This window comes from Mesocricetus auratus, unplaced genomic scaffold (genome assembly GCF_017639785.1).
Source record: "Mesocricetus auratus isolate SY011 unplaced genomic scaffold, BCM_Maur_2.0 Super-Scaffold_100006, whole genome shotgun sequence".
NCBI lineage: Eukaryota > Metazoa > Chordata > Mammalia > Rodentia > Cricetidae > Mesocricetus > Mesocricetus auratus.
The window spans coordinates 53,431,769-53,451,363 of record NW_024429190.1 but is presented as its reverse complement, the minus strand read 5'-3'; the positions used below and the strand labels follow the sequence as shown (position 1 = coordinate 53,451,363).

The 19,595-nt window shown below is 43.1% G+C and overlaps 1 protein-coding gene across 6 annotated transcripts in view; it reads right to left on the bottom strand.

Annotated features, from left to right (window-relative positions):
* Nucleotides 1-7,121: 7,121 nt before the first annotated feature.
* The window catches only part of Pdgfra (platelet derived growth factor receptor alpha), a 46,262-nt gene continuing 33,788 nt past the window's right edge, over nucleotides 7,122-19,595 (bottom strand). For all 6 annotated transcript variants that reach the window (XM_005080777.4, XM_013121045.3, XM_040747206.1 and 3 more), the window contains exons 19-23: nucleotides 17,992-18,103; nucleotides 16,605-16,704; nucleotides 16,394-16,499; nucleotides 12,370-12,611; nucleotides 7,122-10,311 (exon numbers count right to left, since the gene is read on the bottom strand). In XM_005080777.4, the coding sequence (XP_005080834.1) occupies nucleotides 10,164-10,311; nucleotides 12,370-12,611; nucleotides 16,394-16,499; nucleotides 16,605-16,704; nucleotides 17,992-18,103 (708 nt within the window). In that variant the 3' untranslated portion in view covers nucleotides 7,122-10,163. The remainder of the gene's footprint in view (nucleotides 10,312-12,369; nucleotides 12,612-16,393; nucleotides 16,500-16,604; nucleotides 16,705-17,991; nucleotides 18,104-19,595) is intronic.

Genomic DNA, 19,595 nt, shown 5'->3' with positions numbered 1-19,595 from the left:
ACAAATAACATAGAAATAAAATACAATTACTTTGAGTGATATCATAAGACTGATATAAAATGTAATAACAGAGGGCCTGGAGAGACGGCTCAGTAGTTAAGAATACATACTGCTCTTGATTTCAAGGTCAACTCACAAGTTCCTGAAACCTCAGTCCTTCTGGCCTTCACAGATACCTGCAATCACACAAACATAGCCACACACATACACACAATTAAAATAAAAAATAATAATTTTGACCCATGATCTTACTATATAGCTCTAGATGACTGGTGTTTACTATGTAGCCCAGGCTAGCTCACTATGTAGACCAGAGATCCATCTACATTGGCATCCCAAACACTGGGATTAACAGCCTGCATCACACCCAGCATAAATCTTTTTTTTTAGTGTTATAGCAGTAGTAATGGGCATATATAATCAAAAATATTGTATAACTAAGGTTTTCAATGAACAAATAAAACAGTATTTTGAGCATGATGAAAGTCTGCACATAATAAGCATATTCCCTGTTGTCATTAGTCGTCTGATCAGTTGCTGACTTTTCCAGAAATACTGGCTTCTTAGGAGTATAGTTCAGTCAAGGAGCCATGTTCATGGAATGTGGTCCCAGAAGGACAGCGTCACACTGTAACCCATCATCTGTTCTGTTTCGTAGCTATAGAGCTACAAGGAGCTAGACTGCCTTGGTCCTGCCTACTGCAATCCACACAATACTGTACACTCAAAAAAGAAAAGTCTGAACCCTACACTCAAAAGCCACTCAAAAGGACTACCCTGGAACATAAAAAAAACTCAAACAAAACAAAAATAGGAAACACATTCAATTTATGGTGATACTAGTTAGAAGGTTTCAAGACTAACCAGGATTCCACTGTTCAGTCACTGTTTTAAATTCAGTTATGGGTTTATAAAAACTCCCCACCAACACTCAACTACTATTGTTCTCAGCACAGCGATTAGGAAACAAAACAGAATAAATGTTTTAGAAAGGAAGGTAATACAGGATTAGAAAAAAATAAGAGAAGCAAAAAGCAAAATAGTCTTTTCCGGCTACACCGAGGTATTGTTAACTGGAAGATTGTGGAGTTTCCACAGAAAACCCCAGGACGGTTGGAAGATGCTGAGAGGAAACGCCTGTCAGTCAAAGTACAAGAAACATGATGGTGACTAAACTGGACATGAGGCAATTCTAGATTTCCCAAGCATTTTCTGCTAACTCTACTTGGTCCCAAAAGGTACCAGATCACAGCAAAACACCAGCTAGGGTGAAGCTGCTGAGGCTCATGGGTACTAAGATGAAGGACCACAACTCTGAAGGAGCCCCGGGGTCCCTCCCGCAGCCCAGCTGCAAGGATGAAAAGCCTCCACTCTAAAGTCGCTGGCTCAGGGCGTCTTAAGCAAGTGGCCGCTCCTCAGCTGTAGCATAACCTAAACACAGAGCACTGTGTGCAGGACTCCACGCTGAAGCACCCCTCTTTGCACAGACTAGCTCCTTTGCCAAGTTGCTCCCATCAAAACCCACGAGGAGCTCCAACTCTGAAGAGGAATTGAAGCAAAACAGTGTCTGCTTATTTGGAATCAGCGGCAGAGCAAGTTTGCCATCTCAGTGAGTCAAGAGGATTCCACAAAGTTCACCCCAAGTTCTACAAACTCAGGGGCCTGATGCAAACAGCCACCACTCAAGACCACTTATGCACTTCATTCCAGAAGGACCGGGGGATTGCAAACAGCACTGCCACCATGTTCTTTTCCTTCTCCTCCACCACCGCAATCACCCCAGACTTGGAGAAGAGACCAATAAAACTCCTAGGTAAGTGTTTCTCAACCTGTGGGTCACAACCCCATCAACAAAACCTTGTCTCCAAAAATATTTACAGAACAGTTCACAATAGTAGCAAAATTACAGAAGTCGCAATGAAGTGACTTTATGGTGGGGGGGGGGGGGTCACCACAGCATGAGGCTGTATTAAATGGTAGAGAACCACTGCTTTAGGTAGTTGTTACCAATTTCAGAATCTGGTGGGTGAGCTTGTCAACTTTCTGTGTGTTTGAAGCCTTTCATAATAGAACGTGGGGTGGAGGGAGAACTTCATTGTTAAATATGGTCGTAGACTGAGAAAATACGGGAGAGGGTGTGTTGGGAATGTTTTGGGAGAAATGGAGGAGGAGAATCAAAGGGGATAAGGGTTGATACGATCATTAATACATTGCATATATGCACAAGCTTCTCAAAGAGTAATGCGTACCCTATGGAACCTGAGCCCAGAGATTACACATATGTTTTACCAAACAAAATTCAATTTCTGCCGCTTGGAAATTTGAAATTTCTGCTTTGCAGCATTTTATTAGGTTGGAAAGTCATGAAAACAATATTAAGAAAATATAAGTGAGGCTGGAGATATGACTTAACAGTTATAAGTGATTTTATTAGAGGACCAGAGTTGGGACCACAACACCCACATCAGGAGGCTTGCAAATATGCCTGTAACTTCAATTCCACAGGCTCCAAGGCATCCCTTCATGGGTCCCTGTGTGTGTGTGTATGCATAAACAAATTAAATATTTTCAAATCAATCTATTCACCCACTATTCTCTCTCTCTCTCTCTCTCTCTGTGTGTGTGTGTGTGTGTGTGTGTGTGTGTGTGTGTGTATTTGAGTGCTTTGCTACTCGGGGTGAAAAATTATGTAGAGATAAGATTCTCAAGGATGCAGACTAGCATACTGGAGAACCCAGTACCCAGTATAAGGTCTCTCTGATAGATCACTCTGTATCCACAGAAATACCTATAACCAGATCACTGCCTACTTCTGGATTTGCACCCCATTCTGCCTGTGTTCTGATCAATACCCTAGAATTTCACAGAGGACCATGCATCTTTGGGCTCTGTGTTGAACCATCGCCATTCTCTTTGAATGGGAGCAGCAACAGGACACTTCAAATGTCAAACAGTTTTTCATCCTCATTGCCACTTATGGTTCCCAGCAGTGACAGGTGCGGCCTCTGCCTTTCCAAGAGATGCTGTACCTGTGTGCTCCCACTGTGAAGTATTCACACCTATACTTCACAGGGGAAGGACAAGCAATGGATGACAACTTAGTTGTTCTGCTGGTTTCTTGTCTATCAACACCCAATTCTAAAGTTTTTCTTCCATTCCCTAACTTAGGGGAAGAGTATTGTCTTTATATGGTGATTATACTTTGAATTGTTTATTGTATTGTATTTAATCAAGATTTGTAAGATGTTGCTAGAGATGGCTCGGTGGTTAAGAATACTCTTTGCTCTTCCAAAGGTCCTGAGTTCAATTCCCAGAACCACATGGTGGCTCACAACCACCTATAATGACATCTGGTGCCCTCTTTTGACATGCAGGCAGAACACTGTATACGTAATAAATAAATCTTTTTTAAAAAGAGATGTTGCTAAAATAATGCTTTAGAGGGAAATTTGTACAATTAAATTCCTATATTGGAAGAAATTACAATCTCAGATAAATGAATGTCTACCTTAAGAAGCTGGAAGACAGAAAGAACAAACTTAACTGGAAATGGGCAGAAGTAATTAATAAAGAATAGAAATCTATTAAATAGAAAAGGGACAAATAGGGGTGGGTTTGGTGAGGGGAGGGGAGGGGAAGGGAGGGGAGGAGGGGAGGGAGCTGGAATCCACAAGTGAAGCAGGCTTGTTTCTAATTTAAATAAAAATAAATTTAAAAAAAGAAAAGGGACAAATAACTGAGAGTAGAGAAACAATGAAACCAAAAGCTGAAATTATCAATAAAATTAATCAACCTCAAGTCACAACCATCAATTAAAAACTGAGACAGTGCTGGGCGTTGATGGCAAACGCCTTTAAACCCAGCAGTTGGGAGGTAGAGGCAGGTGGATTTCTGTGAGTTCAAGGCCAGCCTTATCTATATAGTGAGTTCCAGAAGATTCATAGATTTATAGTGAGACCTGTCTTGAAAAACAACAACAAACAAACAGATAAATAGGGGGAGGTGCTGGGAAGACGGCTCAGCAGTTAGGGCACTTGCTGTTCTTGCAGAGGACCTGTTTTCAGTCCCCAACACCCACACAGTGACCCACAACCACCTACAACTCTAGTTCCAGGGGATCTGACACTCTCTTCTGGCCTTCATAGGTTCCTGCACATATGTGCTACACATGAACTCACTCAGGCTTACACCACCCACATGATAAGTAAATTTAATTAATTAATTAGATATTTGAAAGGAAAAGGAAACCATAGTATCTCAGTATGAGCTAACAAAAGCTCTTCATGCATTTTAATACCCATTCCAGATAAAAATTGCCACCTAATTACAAGAGAAAGAAATTTCCTTAACCCATTAAAGACTATCTGTGAAACTCTTCTGTTAACATTACATAGAATAGGGAGATCTTGATTACTTTCCCATAACATCCAGAACCAGGCAAGGACGTGTGTGGCGTTCACCGTTTCCGTTTATATTGTGCTGAGAGCTCTCTGCCAGCACAATAATGTAAACAGAAGAATAAAAGGCACCCATATAGCTGGGCAGTGGTGGTGCACACCTTTAATCCTGGCACTAGGGAGGCAGAGGCAGGCTGATCCCTGTGAGTTTGAGGCCAGCCTGGTATACAGAGATAGTTCCAGGAGAGCTGAATCCCAGGGCCTGAACCAATGTCCAGCTCAGTAAGGTTGAAACCTATTGGAATGGGTTTGGAACAAGACATGCAGGATGCCATGGACGTGTCTGGAATTATAGCAAAGACAGAACCAGAAGGAGACAAAGCTACCCCAATTCAAGCTCCCAGACCTCAGAAAACCTTCAGCTTCATCAAGATCGTTCAGGGAGCAGCACTTCTATGTTCTACTCTTAGACTCTTCATTACTCTGAGGAAGGCCTGTGGCCTCCAATCACAGTTATCTGCCCTGCTCTTCTGTGTGATATATTGGTCCCCTCGGGTCCTAGGTTGGCTAGAATGAAGTCTTCCAGCTGCCTCATTTAAGCTTACACATTTTAGAGATCAGTTCCACAAAGAGGAGTCTGTCCTATAATAAATATTCTTGGAGGGAATTAATCTTAAAAATGGCTTCCTGTGGCTGGCCCATTGCATCATGGTCTCATATATTCTCTCTACTTGGGAAAGCAAACCCAGCTTTTTTGAGGGAGGAAGAAAGGAGGCACAAACATCCCAGGCTCACGAAGGATGCATCCAGTCTGAAAATGGCTTTGTCTACACCTGATTCTACCAGGAGTCCCATGGGAGAGCCAGCTAAACACAGCACAGATTGACAGTATAGCCAGCACAGACCCCCAGTTTCTTTCCTTTGTTTCAGAGAGCTTCATCATAGTCAGGCATCCAACTTGGGTACACCAACCAGTCTACAAGCCAAGCTCCGCACCGAAAAGCCTGGTTCTGATTCTGTTTGGAGCAGTCAGTGTGAAATGTGATGAAATTCAAAATAGACAGGATACACACACTCCAGAGGGAAGTCATTAATACCCATGAACAATGATAAAGCAAATGCCATCTGCCAGGCTAATGTGGCAAACCTTTTAAAAATTCCAATTAGCCTATAAACCAGAATGGGGGGGACAGACACGTCCCCCTGCCACATGAGACCCTGTGTCCACAATATCTCCATCGCTTTGTATGTAAACTACAGTACGGATGATGGAAACATTACTGGTGTCTGAATCTATTTGGGAAATGGCGTTCAATATTCTTCAGGACACAGGTGCTATTTGTGTAACCAGGTGGGGCAGGATGACATAAACTGCTAATTAAGAACACATAGGTATTTTCACACATTTTAACTCGGGATGAAACAATTGTCTCTATTATAAACACCACTACCATGATGCTATTGGGTTTAGCCTCTATGCATATTTGGAGTTAAACATAATGAAACATGTCTGTTGCTGTTATCCCAAGGGAATTGCCTAGCTTATGATGGATTCTGATATGGCCGGCCGTTTTCATGAAGCACACTACTGTTAAAATCACAATGCCCCATTATTCGGACTGGCGTATTTCAGGCTGAAAAGAAAGGTTCTGATTACAAACACAGAATAGTTCTGCGGGTGGCACTTACCCATTGCTTGTCTTTGAAAATACCAAAGAAGCCAGGCAAGCTACTTTTGTATGCTGATATTCTCAGTATCTCTTGCTTTCTCCTTGGCTCATTATAAAAATGATGGTAGGGTTTACGTATTTGGAATTTCTATTCCTAGTGCTATGATATTACTCAGCTACGTGGCTTTCTCAGAAGCTAGGAGTTTTGAGGTATCTTGGTTTCTACGCATATGGGATGTCTTCCCTGTCATTGTAGAATTTTTTAAGTTATTGTAAGACTCAAAATGTAAAAAAAAATAATCATTTTGGAGGGTTTTTTAACCCCTAATAAAAAAATCACTAGACCAGATTAATTAGACAGAATTGTCTGTGTTATGTTAAAGTATGGAGTTGTATTTTTATTCCCAGGAATCTCTCTCCTTCCTGGGTGGAGCTAAAACCCAATGAACAGCCATGCTCTAAAGGCTGTACATACAAGCCTGGATGTACAGACTGTCTGAATTTGGGCATTAGGGAGTTATTTTGAAACAGGGACCTGTTTTTCAATTATCAACATTATAATTTCCATTAATTAATTGCATTCATTTATACGATGAGATACCGGGTAACTGACAAAATGCAAAGAGCATAAATCCACATATAACTTTCACAGAGGATGCTAAAGCATAGCATAGGTGACGCAGCATAGAGGCAGGTTCATTACTGTAACAAGCAGGGTACATTCTGAGAGGTTACAGTAAAGACGGGGAGGCAGCTCATGTGTGATGCTAACCAGTGTATGGGAGATCTTGACCTTCCATTCAAGTGCCCTGTAAACCTAAAACTGATTCACTTAGTAGTCTACTCAGAAAAAAAAAAAAGGAAAAGAAGCCAGTCATTGTGCTACGTGCCTATGAAACCAGCACTTTGAGGGTTGAAGCAGGAGGATCACAAAGGTAAATGCCAACCTGAACATTATAACAAAATCCTGCTGAATTGTAGGAAGGGGGTGAGTGGGATTCCGATCAAACTAAGAAGCAAGACAAAGGAAGTAGTAGACCCTCATAACTTTAAATCATATATAATAAATCATTTATTGAAATATAAAGATCTCCATTTACACTTTTTTAAACAAAACATGAACAGGGGTATTTGGAAGGCATCTTGCATCGGCAGACCCTCCCTACGGAGTTAGTTGCTCTCACGCATTCACCACATCACCATTTTGGGAACATGTAAGTATTTTTCCTCTTTATTACTTCTAAAATATAAATTTTGGACATTCAAAAGTGCAACAGTTAATGTGCCTGTGGGGAATATCACAGTTAAAAAATATAAACAAAGGCAGTGATACAGCTTGTCATATATGTTTTGGCAGTATTCTCCAAGTCTACATAGCAACACATATATACATATTGATGTATAACATCATTTTATCTTATGTCCCTCTTCACAAATATAGGACCATTTTATACAGGTTGGCAGACCACATTTTAAGGACATCACTGGTCATTTAAAAAGCCACAAATTGTGTTCCTTGGGCCAGCTTTGATTGTCATCATAAAAAAAAAAAAGAAAGCAGGAATGATTGGTAAATTTTCTTCCAGAGACTCTGCAGGAAGGCCCAAAAGGAAATGAATCGGGGATACACTCAATGCACTGTTTAAAAATGAAAAATGTGTTCCTGCTGAGTGTGGTGGTGCATGTTTGTCATCCCAGCACTTAGGAGGCAGCGACAAATGGATCTCTGAAAGTGAAAAGGCTAGCCTGATCTACACTGTGAGCTCCAGGACATCCAGGACTACACAGAGAGACCCTGTCTCAAAAACAAACAAAAAAACCATTTTGTCTCAGAGGAAAGCACTGCTAAGGACATGAACTGTTCATCCAATCTCATGGCGTCATGCAAGGTCCAAAGCAACATCAGAGTTAAAAACAACAAAAACAAGGCTGTGCAAATGGGTGACAAACAGAATGTTTGAGCTGCAACTCTAGAAACATGAATGTTTCAAGTCTAATTGGCTCTAAAGAATCTAGTCAGGTTTTTGTTTTTTAATTGGCCAATCTGGCTCAGTCTTCACACTTACTGTGAAAAGGGAAAGTTGGGGTTTGCATTGAGATTATACCAGTAGGGAGTCAAGTACCCTGTTATTGCTTCTGTGGCTTCCAAAGCATCACCTGCTGGAAGCATATACAGTGATTGCAGTAATCACAGCCCATGTTTCATTCATACAGAGTCAGCAATTAAGCACATTGCAGAGAATGCCAATGAATTCAGGATAACCAGTTTGACAGTTTGGATGGCTGTACTATCTTCCCACCTAACCCCCCCCAACACACATACACACAAAATCAGGAAAATTGTCATCTTCTCCACCAAGCAGAGAGTTGACATGTGTGTAACTCTGTGGAGTTACCTCATCTGTGGACATGCTTGGAGGTGGACAAGTTCAGGTCCCCCACAATGGGAAGTGGTATCCACATTGTCTAGAACTGGAAGATGTGCCCAAATCAAGATTTTGTTTTCTCAGCCTCAGCTAAGCCTACAAACTAAAATTAAGAATAGGAATTGCTAGATACGTGGCATCAGATGTTATTGACATGAAGCCAAGGACTTAAATAGAAGCCTTCCTGTACGGTTGACTTCTAGCCCAGTTCCAAATTTCAAAATTACCCAGCCCACGGTAACCCAAGCCAGTGTTTTCTGAACACTGGTTGACCAGAAGCACCAAAGAGTTTACTATAATATAGATAGGTTCCTGCTCTCCTCAGACCTAGTGATTCCAAATCTCTGGGGCAAAGACCCAGGGCTAGTGACTGTAGTTGCAGTTAACAGTGGGAACTAAAGAGCCAAGCTAATGCCCACACCTTCATTCAACCATTGTGGCACCATTGTGGTTTCGGGATCTCCAGCTCTTTCTCTTTAAGAGAGGAAAGTGAGGTGCTGATGTTGAAGCTTCCTTAAAGGTCACAGATTTAAAAAGTAGGAATGGGTGGGATCCATCAAAGTCATCACTGGCCATGAAAGAAGCTTCTGCCCATCTGAGTCCTTTTGTGGGACTGTTCTTTTCCACAAGGCCACAGCATGAGAAGTCACATTGGGCCCAGGTTTAAGCCTTTATACTGAGAAAATTCAGGACACGGGGGTTCTGCTTTGTTTGTTTCTAATCCCATTACTTCAGAGGTGATTAACTGTTTTTAGTGCCTTGGATTAGGGAGAACACTACTTAATACACAGCATCAAAAACTTGTGGACAACACTACTTATACTCTGCCTCTAGTGTTTACTAACTTTAATCCACTAAAACTATTATATTTTACTGAGAAACATGTTACTTAATATAAATGTCAAAAACTGCCAAACTTGTCATCTACTTAGTAAGGGCTTTTGTTCTAATTGTGCTTTCTCTGTCGGGAAGTAGTGTTATGGATTACATATTTAGCATTACTGTTAACAGTAGTAGTGTTATAAGTATACATTACAATATATGGAAAAGATCTTGGGCTCCTAAAAGACCCAAATCTACTACTCAAGATTGGTTAGTTATCATCTTTTGCCTCTTTAACACTGATAAGACAGTAAGACAGGATGGTCCCAGTACCTTTCAAGGTTCAAAGTGGTTTTGCATGTACTTCATGAGAAAATTCAACAGCAGCTGGCACTGGATTCCAAGAGAGAAGTACATGGTAGATTGAGTGGTCTCTTCAGAAGTCCAGAGAGGAGGGTTAACACGAATCTAAACACATCCTTGCTTAGAGTTATTTACATAACTACAATGCTGGAGCCATGTTACAGCACGAATTGTGAGTGTGGGAATCTCACCACTGCCCTGGAAACACAAAGCTCGCCTTCTGTGGCCTGTTACTCTCTTGTCCATTCATTTCCAAACTTCACACACCGCTGAGATGCTACCGACGCATTGCGAGGGGCAACGCGGACCAAGTTCAATCCAAGAATCCCATCCTTTCACAGAGGCTCCCGGAGGCCCGGGGCAGGCAGATTCTCTTTCCACATCACCCAAGTCCTCTTTTCAACCTCTGCATTGCAATGAAGTGGTTTTCTTAAAGGGGCCCCAAGGAGGCTCCAGGAGTGGAAGATAATTCCCAAACCAGCCAGTTAGAGGAAGCTGTCCTCCACCAGGTCTGAGGAGTCTATGCCAATGTCATCCATCATGTCGATGTCCTCAATGGTCTCGTCCTCCCTCTTGATGAAGGTGGAACTACTGGAACCTGTCTCGATGGCACTCTCTTCCGAGGTCTGCGAGCTGATGGGATTGGAAAGCAAAGGCTAAGGTCATGAACAGACTGATTACAAGCTACACAGACTGAATTTCCAGGATGGTTGCCCAAGGCAAAGGGACTCTCTGTATAAGGTCCTTTCCTATTGAAATACAAGCAGCCAAGCATGGCAAGTTTGTCATTGGGCCAGCCAGCCACTCATTGCCCATTGCTGCACAGAGCCAAAACAAAACCAAGACACAGCCATCTTCACAACTCAGCTTGCCTTCTTCCCTGCCACAGGTGTTTTGTGGAAGACATAACAGTTTCTACTTTCCCTACACATCCTATCAGGAGAGAGGCAGCCAAACAAATGGCACCAGGAAAGAAAAACAAAGGGAGGAAGTCAGCTGTAAAGGTTCAGTCTCTGGAAACTCCAGAGCATGAGGATGGAGTCCCCACATCTCCCTCACTCTCCTGCCATGCTCCTTCTCTCTTCTCACTCACCCAACCCCTCTGATTCTGAAGACAAGAAAAAAGGTTTTCTTTTTGCACCTATAAAATGACATATCAGAAGCCTCACCAACATGGCTGCCTACACAAGACCTGAATAAGAACACCACTAACAGACATGTTAGTATGTAAGGGGGAAAGCTCAAGTGGCCTCAACTCTAGACAAACAACAACAGACAACTAAGAAGTGTTGAGATCAGAGAAATGGTCAGCCCTGAAAACATACATATGCACATAGGTACCATTATACAGACTGAGCAGGCTGTATTTATATACTCTGGTGAATATAGCTACACAAAAAAAACCTCAAAAAATATATATAATAAATTTCTCTGGAACATAAATAAAACTAAACAGTCCTAAAAATGACATACAGTAATGCTCAACAGTATGCCTGCTGAGACAATTGAATATGATGGTAATCTAATAACCACGAACATACAAAAAAAAACAATAAATATTGGCAGGTATTATTCAAGCTGGTATCTGAATTTGAATAAAGCCTGAGTATTAAAGGAGCCCTGAGAACAGTTGTTAGTTCCTTTTCTTCTTTTCCTTTCTCTTTCAGTACTGGGGTTAACCCTATGGCCTCAAACATACTCGATATGAATTCTATGTTGCCAACTCCAACCTTCTTCAACAGTCAACTTCCTTACACATGGTCTTATTCTTAGCAAGTATATGCCAGCATGCTAGGGGTGAAGTATCTTGGTCTTTCCTACTTAGCTTTGAGTGAAAAATAAACGTGTGTGTGTGTGAGAGAGAGACAGAGAGAGAGAGAGAGAGAGAGAGAGAGAGAGAGAGAGAGAGAGAGAGAGAGAGAGAGAGAGAGAGAGATGGTATATGTGATACCAAGCTGCATAAAGTAAATGAGGTAAAATGTGTCACCCTAATTGGCAGGTGTAGTCTCATAATATTCTTGTGTACTAAACGCTTTTCAAACAGAAGTTTTCAGGTATACATTCCCCAAGGTCACCAGCCGGCCGGAACTCTCCACCTCGGAATTCTTAGTGCCTTTTTTGTATTCTGCCTTGTATCACTATCCGCCTTGTCCTTGTGTGTCTTTTCACCCAAAATTCATGATCATCCATCTGACTGTGGATAGGAGGACCATGGCTTCTTCCCCATTGTGAGATGGCTACCCTGTGCTTCACACAAAGAGAAGGTAAAGGCAGTCCACCAGAGGAAGGACGGACAGACAGACAGGGTGGGGCCCGTGAATCAGCAGTCTGAAGATCCTTCTCTAGTGACTCTGAGTTGTACACCGGGCTAAGGACTATTGACGGAGCACGCCAACCCTGTCTCTCTCTGTGTTGTCCTCAGCTCTGTGACTGCTTACGACCTCACAAGAGAGGCTATCTGTAGTCATCACAGCTTTGGTGCTGCAATGATCTAAGGACTCAAATCAGAAATTGTTCACAAGAGACGCGCTCACTTGGGGGTGAAAAGACACCCCAGAATCATGTGGGACCCTGGAACTCTGCACCTTGTTGCCTGAGCATAATCCACATCCCTGATGGCTTCAGTCTCACATGAGCCCTCCAAGGCTTCCAGGCTAGCACAGGGGAAGGTGGGCAAATACCCCAAGTTACCTGTGTCTGTTCCTCTTGCCCAGGTCTTCCTCCTCTGGAACAGGGTCGATGTCTGGCAGGGGGATGATGTAGCCACTGTCTGCACTCAGTCTCTGTTCATCCAGGCCACCTTCCCAGTCCTTCAGCTTGTCATCTTCATTTTTGTAAGTGACACCAATGTACGCGTTGTCAGAGTCCACGCGCATGCGCGCCACAGCCGGATGGTCACTCTTTAGGAAGTCCAGGTGAATCTTCTCATAACTCTGAAAGGATTCATTTAATACATTTAATCAAGTGTTACTGACCAACTGTAAAATGAATATAGACATTTAGAACATAGGATTTACATGTATGTGTTTCTGCAAGGATAACTGAGGGGGGATCATGTGTTAACCATCACCAGAAATGTAAGACACGAAAGAGCGACAACCAGAGGCACAGGACTCCTGCTAATACTTCAGACACAAAGAGCCCTTCCCTAGTCTGTTATTGGAACAGGGTGCCGACCACTCCCACTCAGGGCAATCATGGAGTCTGGGGTCCTGTCACTGAGTCCCTCCCAGGCTCACACAGGGCATGTAGAATGAGCAGACAGGGCTACTGCTGGATCATTGTTCCCAGAAACTTCTTGATTCTCAGTGCTGGGAAAGTCTGACTTTTGATGTGAAAAATCCCACTTTCCCTTTGTGTGGGAGTGAGAGGGGGTTCATTTTTTGTTATACAATAAACATGGGTTTACATATCTGCTATTGCATTCTGTTTTCACTCATTCTTCTCCCTCAGTAACCTGTTTTATGTTCTGACTGATTCCCTTCCTTCCCCCAGATAGGTCTTTCTGCTTTTATATCATGTATATTTCATTACTCTCTGCCCCCCACCAAAGATCTCTTCCTTCCTTCTCTGAACTCCTTTCTTGTTTCTTGACTTACATATAAGCAAGCATGCATGAGCACCCACACATGCACACATAATTATACATGTAGAGGCTGGAGAGATGGCTTGGTGTTTAAGAGCATTTGTTACTCTTGCAGAGGACCCAAGTTCAATTCCCAGCACCCACATTAGATGGCTTATAACTTCCTATAATTCCATGGATTTCCATACCCTCTTCTGGCCTCCATAGACACCTGCACATATGTAGTATACATATAGATAAGCAAGCATATACACACATATGTAGGTAAAAAATTTTAAATAAAATATGTATACCCACATATACATAATTTTTAAATTAGTTTCTATACATATAAGACAAAACCATTGTACTTGTCTTTCTGAGCCTGGTTTATTTCACTTAATGTAATGATTTCCAATTCCAAACATTTTCCTGAAAATATCATGAATTTTTTGTTTGTTTGTTGTTTATGAAAATGCCATATTACCAGGAGTGCTCTACAGATTCAACACAATCCCTATCAAAATTCCAATATCATATTTCACAGAACTAGAAAAACAACCCTAAAATCATATGAAAGAACAAAAGACCCCAAGTAGCCAAAGTAATCTATAGTCTAAAAAAGCAATGCTGGAGGGCTCATAATACATGACCTCAAATTATTCTACAAAGCTATGGTAAAAAAACAAACAAAGACAGCATGAGACTAGCATAAAACAGACATATAGGCCAACAGAATAGAATAGAGGATTCAGAAATAAACACACAGATACAGTCACCTACTATTTGGTGATAAAAGCATACGTTGGAGAAGACAGCCTGTTTAACAATTGGGAAACTACAAGAATGTGGAACTAGATCCACCTCTCACAGAACTGAGTTCAAAATGAACCAAAGACCTGAATGGAAGACTTGAAACTTTGAAACTGCTAGGAGGAAACCCTTCAAGATATAAGCATAAATAAGAACTTCCTGAGCCAGACTCCAGAAGCACAGGAAACAGCAAGAACTGACAAATGGGGCTAGGCCTGTGACACACACCTTAATCCCAGCACTCAGACTAAAACAGGATACCTGTGAGTTCAAGGCCAGCCCGCTGTTCTACATAGTGAGTTCCATGCCAGCCAGAGCTACAGAGTGAGGCTCTGTCTCATACACCACACACACACACACACACACACACACACACACACACACACAAGACATGTGGGATTAACTGAAATGTAGAAGCTTTTGTACAAGGTTTGGTGTGGTGTGTCACACTCATTTATTCCCAGAACCCAGGAAGCAGAGGCAAGCAGATCTTTTTTAAGCCTGAGGTCAGCTAGGTCTACTTAAAGAGTTCCAGGCCAGGCAGGGCTAAGAGTGAGATTGTCTAAAACAATAGATAGACAGGTGCAATGGCTCATGCCTTTAATCCCAGTGCTGGGGAGGCAGAGGAAGAGGATTTCTGTGAGTTCTACCTAGCAAGTTCTGTATCAGCCAGAGATACACAGAGAGACCCTGTCTCAAAAACAACAACAAAAAAAATAAATAAATAAAACGAAGAAAAGAAAGAAGGAAGGAATAAAGCTTAAGCAAAGAAAAACAATCACAAAAATGAAGAGAAAACCTAAAGAATGGGGGAAGCTCTGCCAAATACACATCAATCAATGGATTAGTATGTAGGGTATATAAAGAACTGCAAAAGTTAAATATCCCACCAAAAATCATCCAATCACTAAGTGGACTAATAAACTGAATATTTAGCTTTCAAAAGAATAAATACAAATATCCAATAAATGTTTGGAAAAGTATTTACTATCCTCAGCCATCAGAGAAAAGTAAAGTCACTCAGCCCAGTCAGAGTGATTATCATCAAGAAAGTTAATGAAAACAAATAATTGTTTGTATATTGATGGAAGTCAGTATGGAGGTTAGAATCTTCAAAAAACAAACCAAGCAGGGAAGTGATGGCACACACCTTTAATCGGAGCACTAAGGAAGCAGAAGCAGGTGGATCTCTGAGTTCAAGGTCAGCCTGGTCTACAGAGTGAGTTCCAGGACAGCCAGGGCTACACAGAGAAAGTCTGTCTCAAAAAACAAGCACCAAAGGTAAATTGGGCATAGTGACTCACACCTTCAATCCCAGGATTCTGGAGGCAGAAGTGGTGTGTCTCTGAGTTCAAGGCCAAACTGGCCTACACACTGACTTCCAAGACAGAGCTACACAGAGAGACCCTGTCTCAAAAAACAAAAAAGCAAACAAACTAAAAACTAAAAGCCGAATTGACCTAGCTATACCCCTCTGGCACAGACAAATCAACACACCACCGAGAGTCTTGCCATCAGTGTGTAGTGTGGACCATCCACAAAAGACAGACAAGGAAAATCTCGACTTTCAAACAATAGTTCTTCCTCTTCCACCACAGAGAATCTTCCGCTGACCTGGGTAAATTATTCCTACCTGCTCCCAGCTTCACAGATGAGAGGCACAACATATGCTAAAGCAATCAAGGCGGACACACTGAACTTTCAGCTCCGGGACAAACTACTGATGCTGCCTCTCAAGAAGAAAGAGAAGTGGGTCAGTCCGCAGCCTAGCCTGAGACCGGATTCATCACACTCGAGTGCCTGGCTCCCTCCTCAAGGCCTCGGCAGAAAATTGCTCCATTCATTTGCAGCTCCTGCGTGGGTCCATGAAATTACATTTGTCCCTTTGAACAATGCTTTTTGTGCTGCAGAAAACCAGCTGGAGTCACAGATAACAGCTGGGATTGTCCCCTCCAGTCAGCTGGTAAAAACCAGTTTCGAATGAATTTAAGGACATCCAAGTGAGCAGCAACTTAATGGCCTCAGATGTCCTGAGAGCTCTAACTGCCCTGCAGCTTCAGATACTCAAATGTCTGGAGAATGAAGTGCCTACAGGTGTCGGGGCGTGTGAGAAGAAAGGGAGCCTTATGGGAAGTGGGGGTGTCTTCATTCATCATTGCTAGCCTGGTCCTGTAGAGCCCTCTATCCCATAGAGCCATGGTCTCAGGCTCACACAATCTGTGTCCTCCTTTGAAAGCGTTCTCTTCACACAGTGCTGGACAGCGCTGCTTGCTGGCACAACCGCCGGCTGTTCTCTGCTCCTTGTCCTCCCGCCCACCGTCATGGGCTCAGACTGACCTTTTTGTACTGTCCAGGCAGCAGACTCTCTACTATCTCACTCAGGTGGTAGAAGGAGGGTCTCTTCTCAGGCTCACTGTTCCAGCACTGCACCATAATCTCATAGCTGCAAAGGCAGAACTCAGAGTGAGCGTGGCAGTGCGTGTAGATGTTGGCCACCCCACACAGCCTGGAGCGTGGGCATCGGCCCACGGGTGGGCAAGGAACTTACACCTCACTGGTGGCGTGGTCAGGTTTGGCCATCCGATACCCACTCTTGATCTTATTGTAGAAAGTAGAATCAACCATCATGCCAGGGTAGGGTGTGCCACCTAAGAGCCAAAAAAGGTAACTGATGACTAAGGGCTTCCACTTGTACCACATTCCTTTAATCCTGAAGCCCTGATGTCCTGATTCTTTCAAAGAACTTGTAGGCTGGCGCCTCCTAGACTATGGAGGGCTGCTCAGACTTGACAGGGAGGAGTCTTGCTTGATCGAGTTCAAACATCTTGGGTAAAAAGTATACAACTTTAAAAACAAAAATCACTAATGAATTTAACATATTTCCAACTATTACATATGTATACATACACAAAAGGTAAGGAGGTATTCTAAGTCACTAAAGGTAAGAATGTCATTTCTTTCTTGTTTGTTTGTTTTTTAGAAATAGTAAGCGGTATTTATTCACTCTGGTAGCAGTTTATCAAGGAGTTCTTCCTTGATTTAAGACAGGATTTCTCTACGTCACAGCCCTAGCTGTCCTGGAATTCACTCTGTGGGCTGGCCTTGAACACATAGAGATCCGCCTGCTTCTACCCCCCCCTCAGTGCTGGGATTAAAGGCGTGTCCTACCACACCCAGCACAAGAATGTCGTTTTCATCACAGATGTTCAAATAATCACAGCCCGATTCGAAGCTGAGACCTGAAATGTAGACAACCCACTGTTTCAGGGGAGCACCCAGCTTCAGGACTGGAGAGCGAGGAGGAAGAGCTGTGCACTGAGCACACGGCCAAGGCCAGGCCAAGTCTGACTTCCTATCTGAGGCTGTCTCCTTCCCATGAACCCACATTACGGCTTACAGCGTTTACCTCTGTGTAGCCCACATGTCCCCAAAGGTCACAGTCATCTCTCATCATTCGCTTACAACCCTGCCCTGGCAGCAGGCGCCTGACTTGCCCAGACCCTGGTGACAAGTGGCCAAATGTTAAGGAGGCTTGCCTCCTCCAGATGGGGAGCTTCACTCCCTTCCTGGACACATCACCATCCACCTGGGCCTCATTCACCAACGAGTAAAGGAAAGGAAACTATCAGTGAACTATCTAGCCTGGAGCCCAAAATGAAAAGGTGGACGTCATTGGAAGCCCCTTCTGTGGGGGCAAATCACTGTGACACACGCCAGGAGAGTAAAAACAGCAGTGGCCCGGGTGATGAAACATCCCCCGAAAGATTCACACTCAGCCTACACCAGACCTGATAAGGGCAGACTTGTGGAGTGAAGCAGCCGCAGTGTGAATGGCTGACACTGCGTGTGTCATCCCAGGTGCTGGCATCCCAGACCCAAGACAGACGCTTTGCCCTGCAGAATAAGCCAGACTAGCAGAACAGTTAAGCCCGTACCAAGGGAAAAGATTTCCCAGAGCAAAATGCCGTAAGACCAGACGTCACTCAGCGTGGTGTAGAGGTTGTCGAAGATGCTCTCAGGAGCCATCCACTTCACGGGCAGGAACGTCTGTGGAGAAGAAGGGAGGAAGTTAACTCACAGCATACGCTCTGATGTCTGCAGAAGTAGAAACAGAAAAGGCTTCTTCCTGGGCTATGGATAATGCCTTAATGATCTTGCCTGCATCATGTGTCTATTCTTCACTGGAAACTAGATATGGTGTGCGTGCATATGTAGCTATGTTCACATATATGCAGGTGCTTGGGGTGTGTGTGTGTGTGTGTGTGTGTGTGTGTGTGTGTGTGTGTGTGTAGGCCAAAGGCCTCCGGTTCTTCAGGCTACAGTTCACCTATATTTTGTTTGTTTGTTTTCTCTCTGAGAAAGACCTCTCACGGGTCTGGGACTCAGCAGTTCAGCTAGAGTGCCTAGCCAAGAGCTGCAGGGATCTGTTTCCACCTCCCCAGCACTGGGGTTACCAGCACCAGTCCTTGTATCTGACTTTTTACATGAATTCTGGAGATCAAACTCAGATATGGATGCTTCCACAGCAAGCACTTCACTAACTGCATTATCTCCCTACAGATTCTTAATAACAATGACAAACAAGGAATCTTCCAAAGGAATAATACACTAAAAACATTTAACTTTCAATTTACTGAGGGTGTGGCCTTTGACCACACCAGTCCCCCTGTTTTCAGGTAACCCTAAGAACAAAACTAAAAACAGATAGCTACCTGTATACAAACGACAACTTCCAAACTCTAAGAAATGATTGGTTATTTTTCACCATCAAAAGACAAGACACTGAGATGTATCTCTTTTGCAAAGCTGGTCCAAACTTCAGGTGAAATAGTAAGTCTAGACAGATACATAACGAAGCGTTCTTCAGGCCAGCATCCTTCAGGCTAGGATCCTTCAGCCCTCCCAGAGTACTAATAAAACAGCAGCAGCCATCCATAACTTGTTCAGGATGCCTGGGAAGGGCCACGGCTACGGCCATGGGCACGAGTCATGGGTCTGAGACACAGACATGGACAGAGGCCACTGTCCTGCCTAAGTAGGTGCTTTGGCCTGTGAGCTGTCTTACACCAGTGGAACACAGTGACACATAGTCATGCCTCCAGGTGTCAGATGTGTCCTGAACTACCCATGTGCTTACAGGTTGTAGGGATGGAGGGGGTGGGTCAAGTAGATAATGAAACTACCTTTAAAGAAACCGAACCGTCCTATTAACTCCAGCAGTCTTAATCTTCTGAAGCTTGCACTGGCCTCTTGGGAAGCTGGTAAGAATTTCAACACTAAAGACCTCCCTAGGAATCCATGCTTGCATATTCTTATACATGCTTGACTTATTAGGAGTTAGCACTTACTGGCTGTGTCTAATTGTTTGTTTGTTTTTAATATTACATGTATGGGTGTTTTGCCTTCAATGTCTGTACACCATATGCATGCCCAGAGCTCATGGAAACCAAAAAAATAAAAAAAATAAAAAATAAAGAGCATCAGATCCCCAGACCTGTGGTTATTACAGGCAGTTGTGAGCTGTCATGTGAGGCCTGGG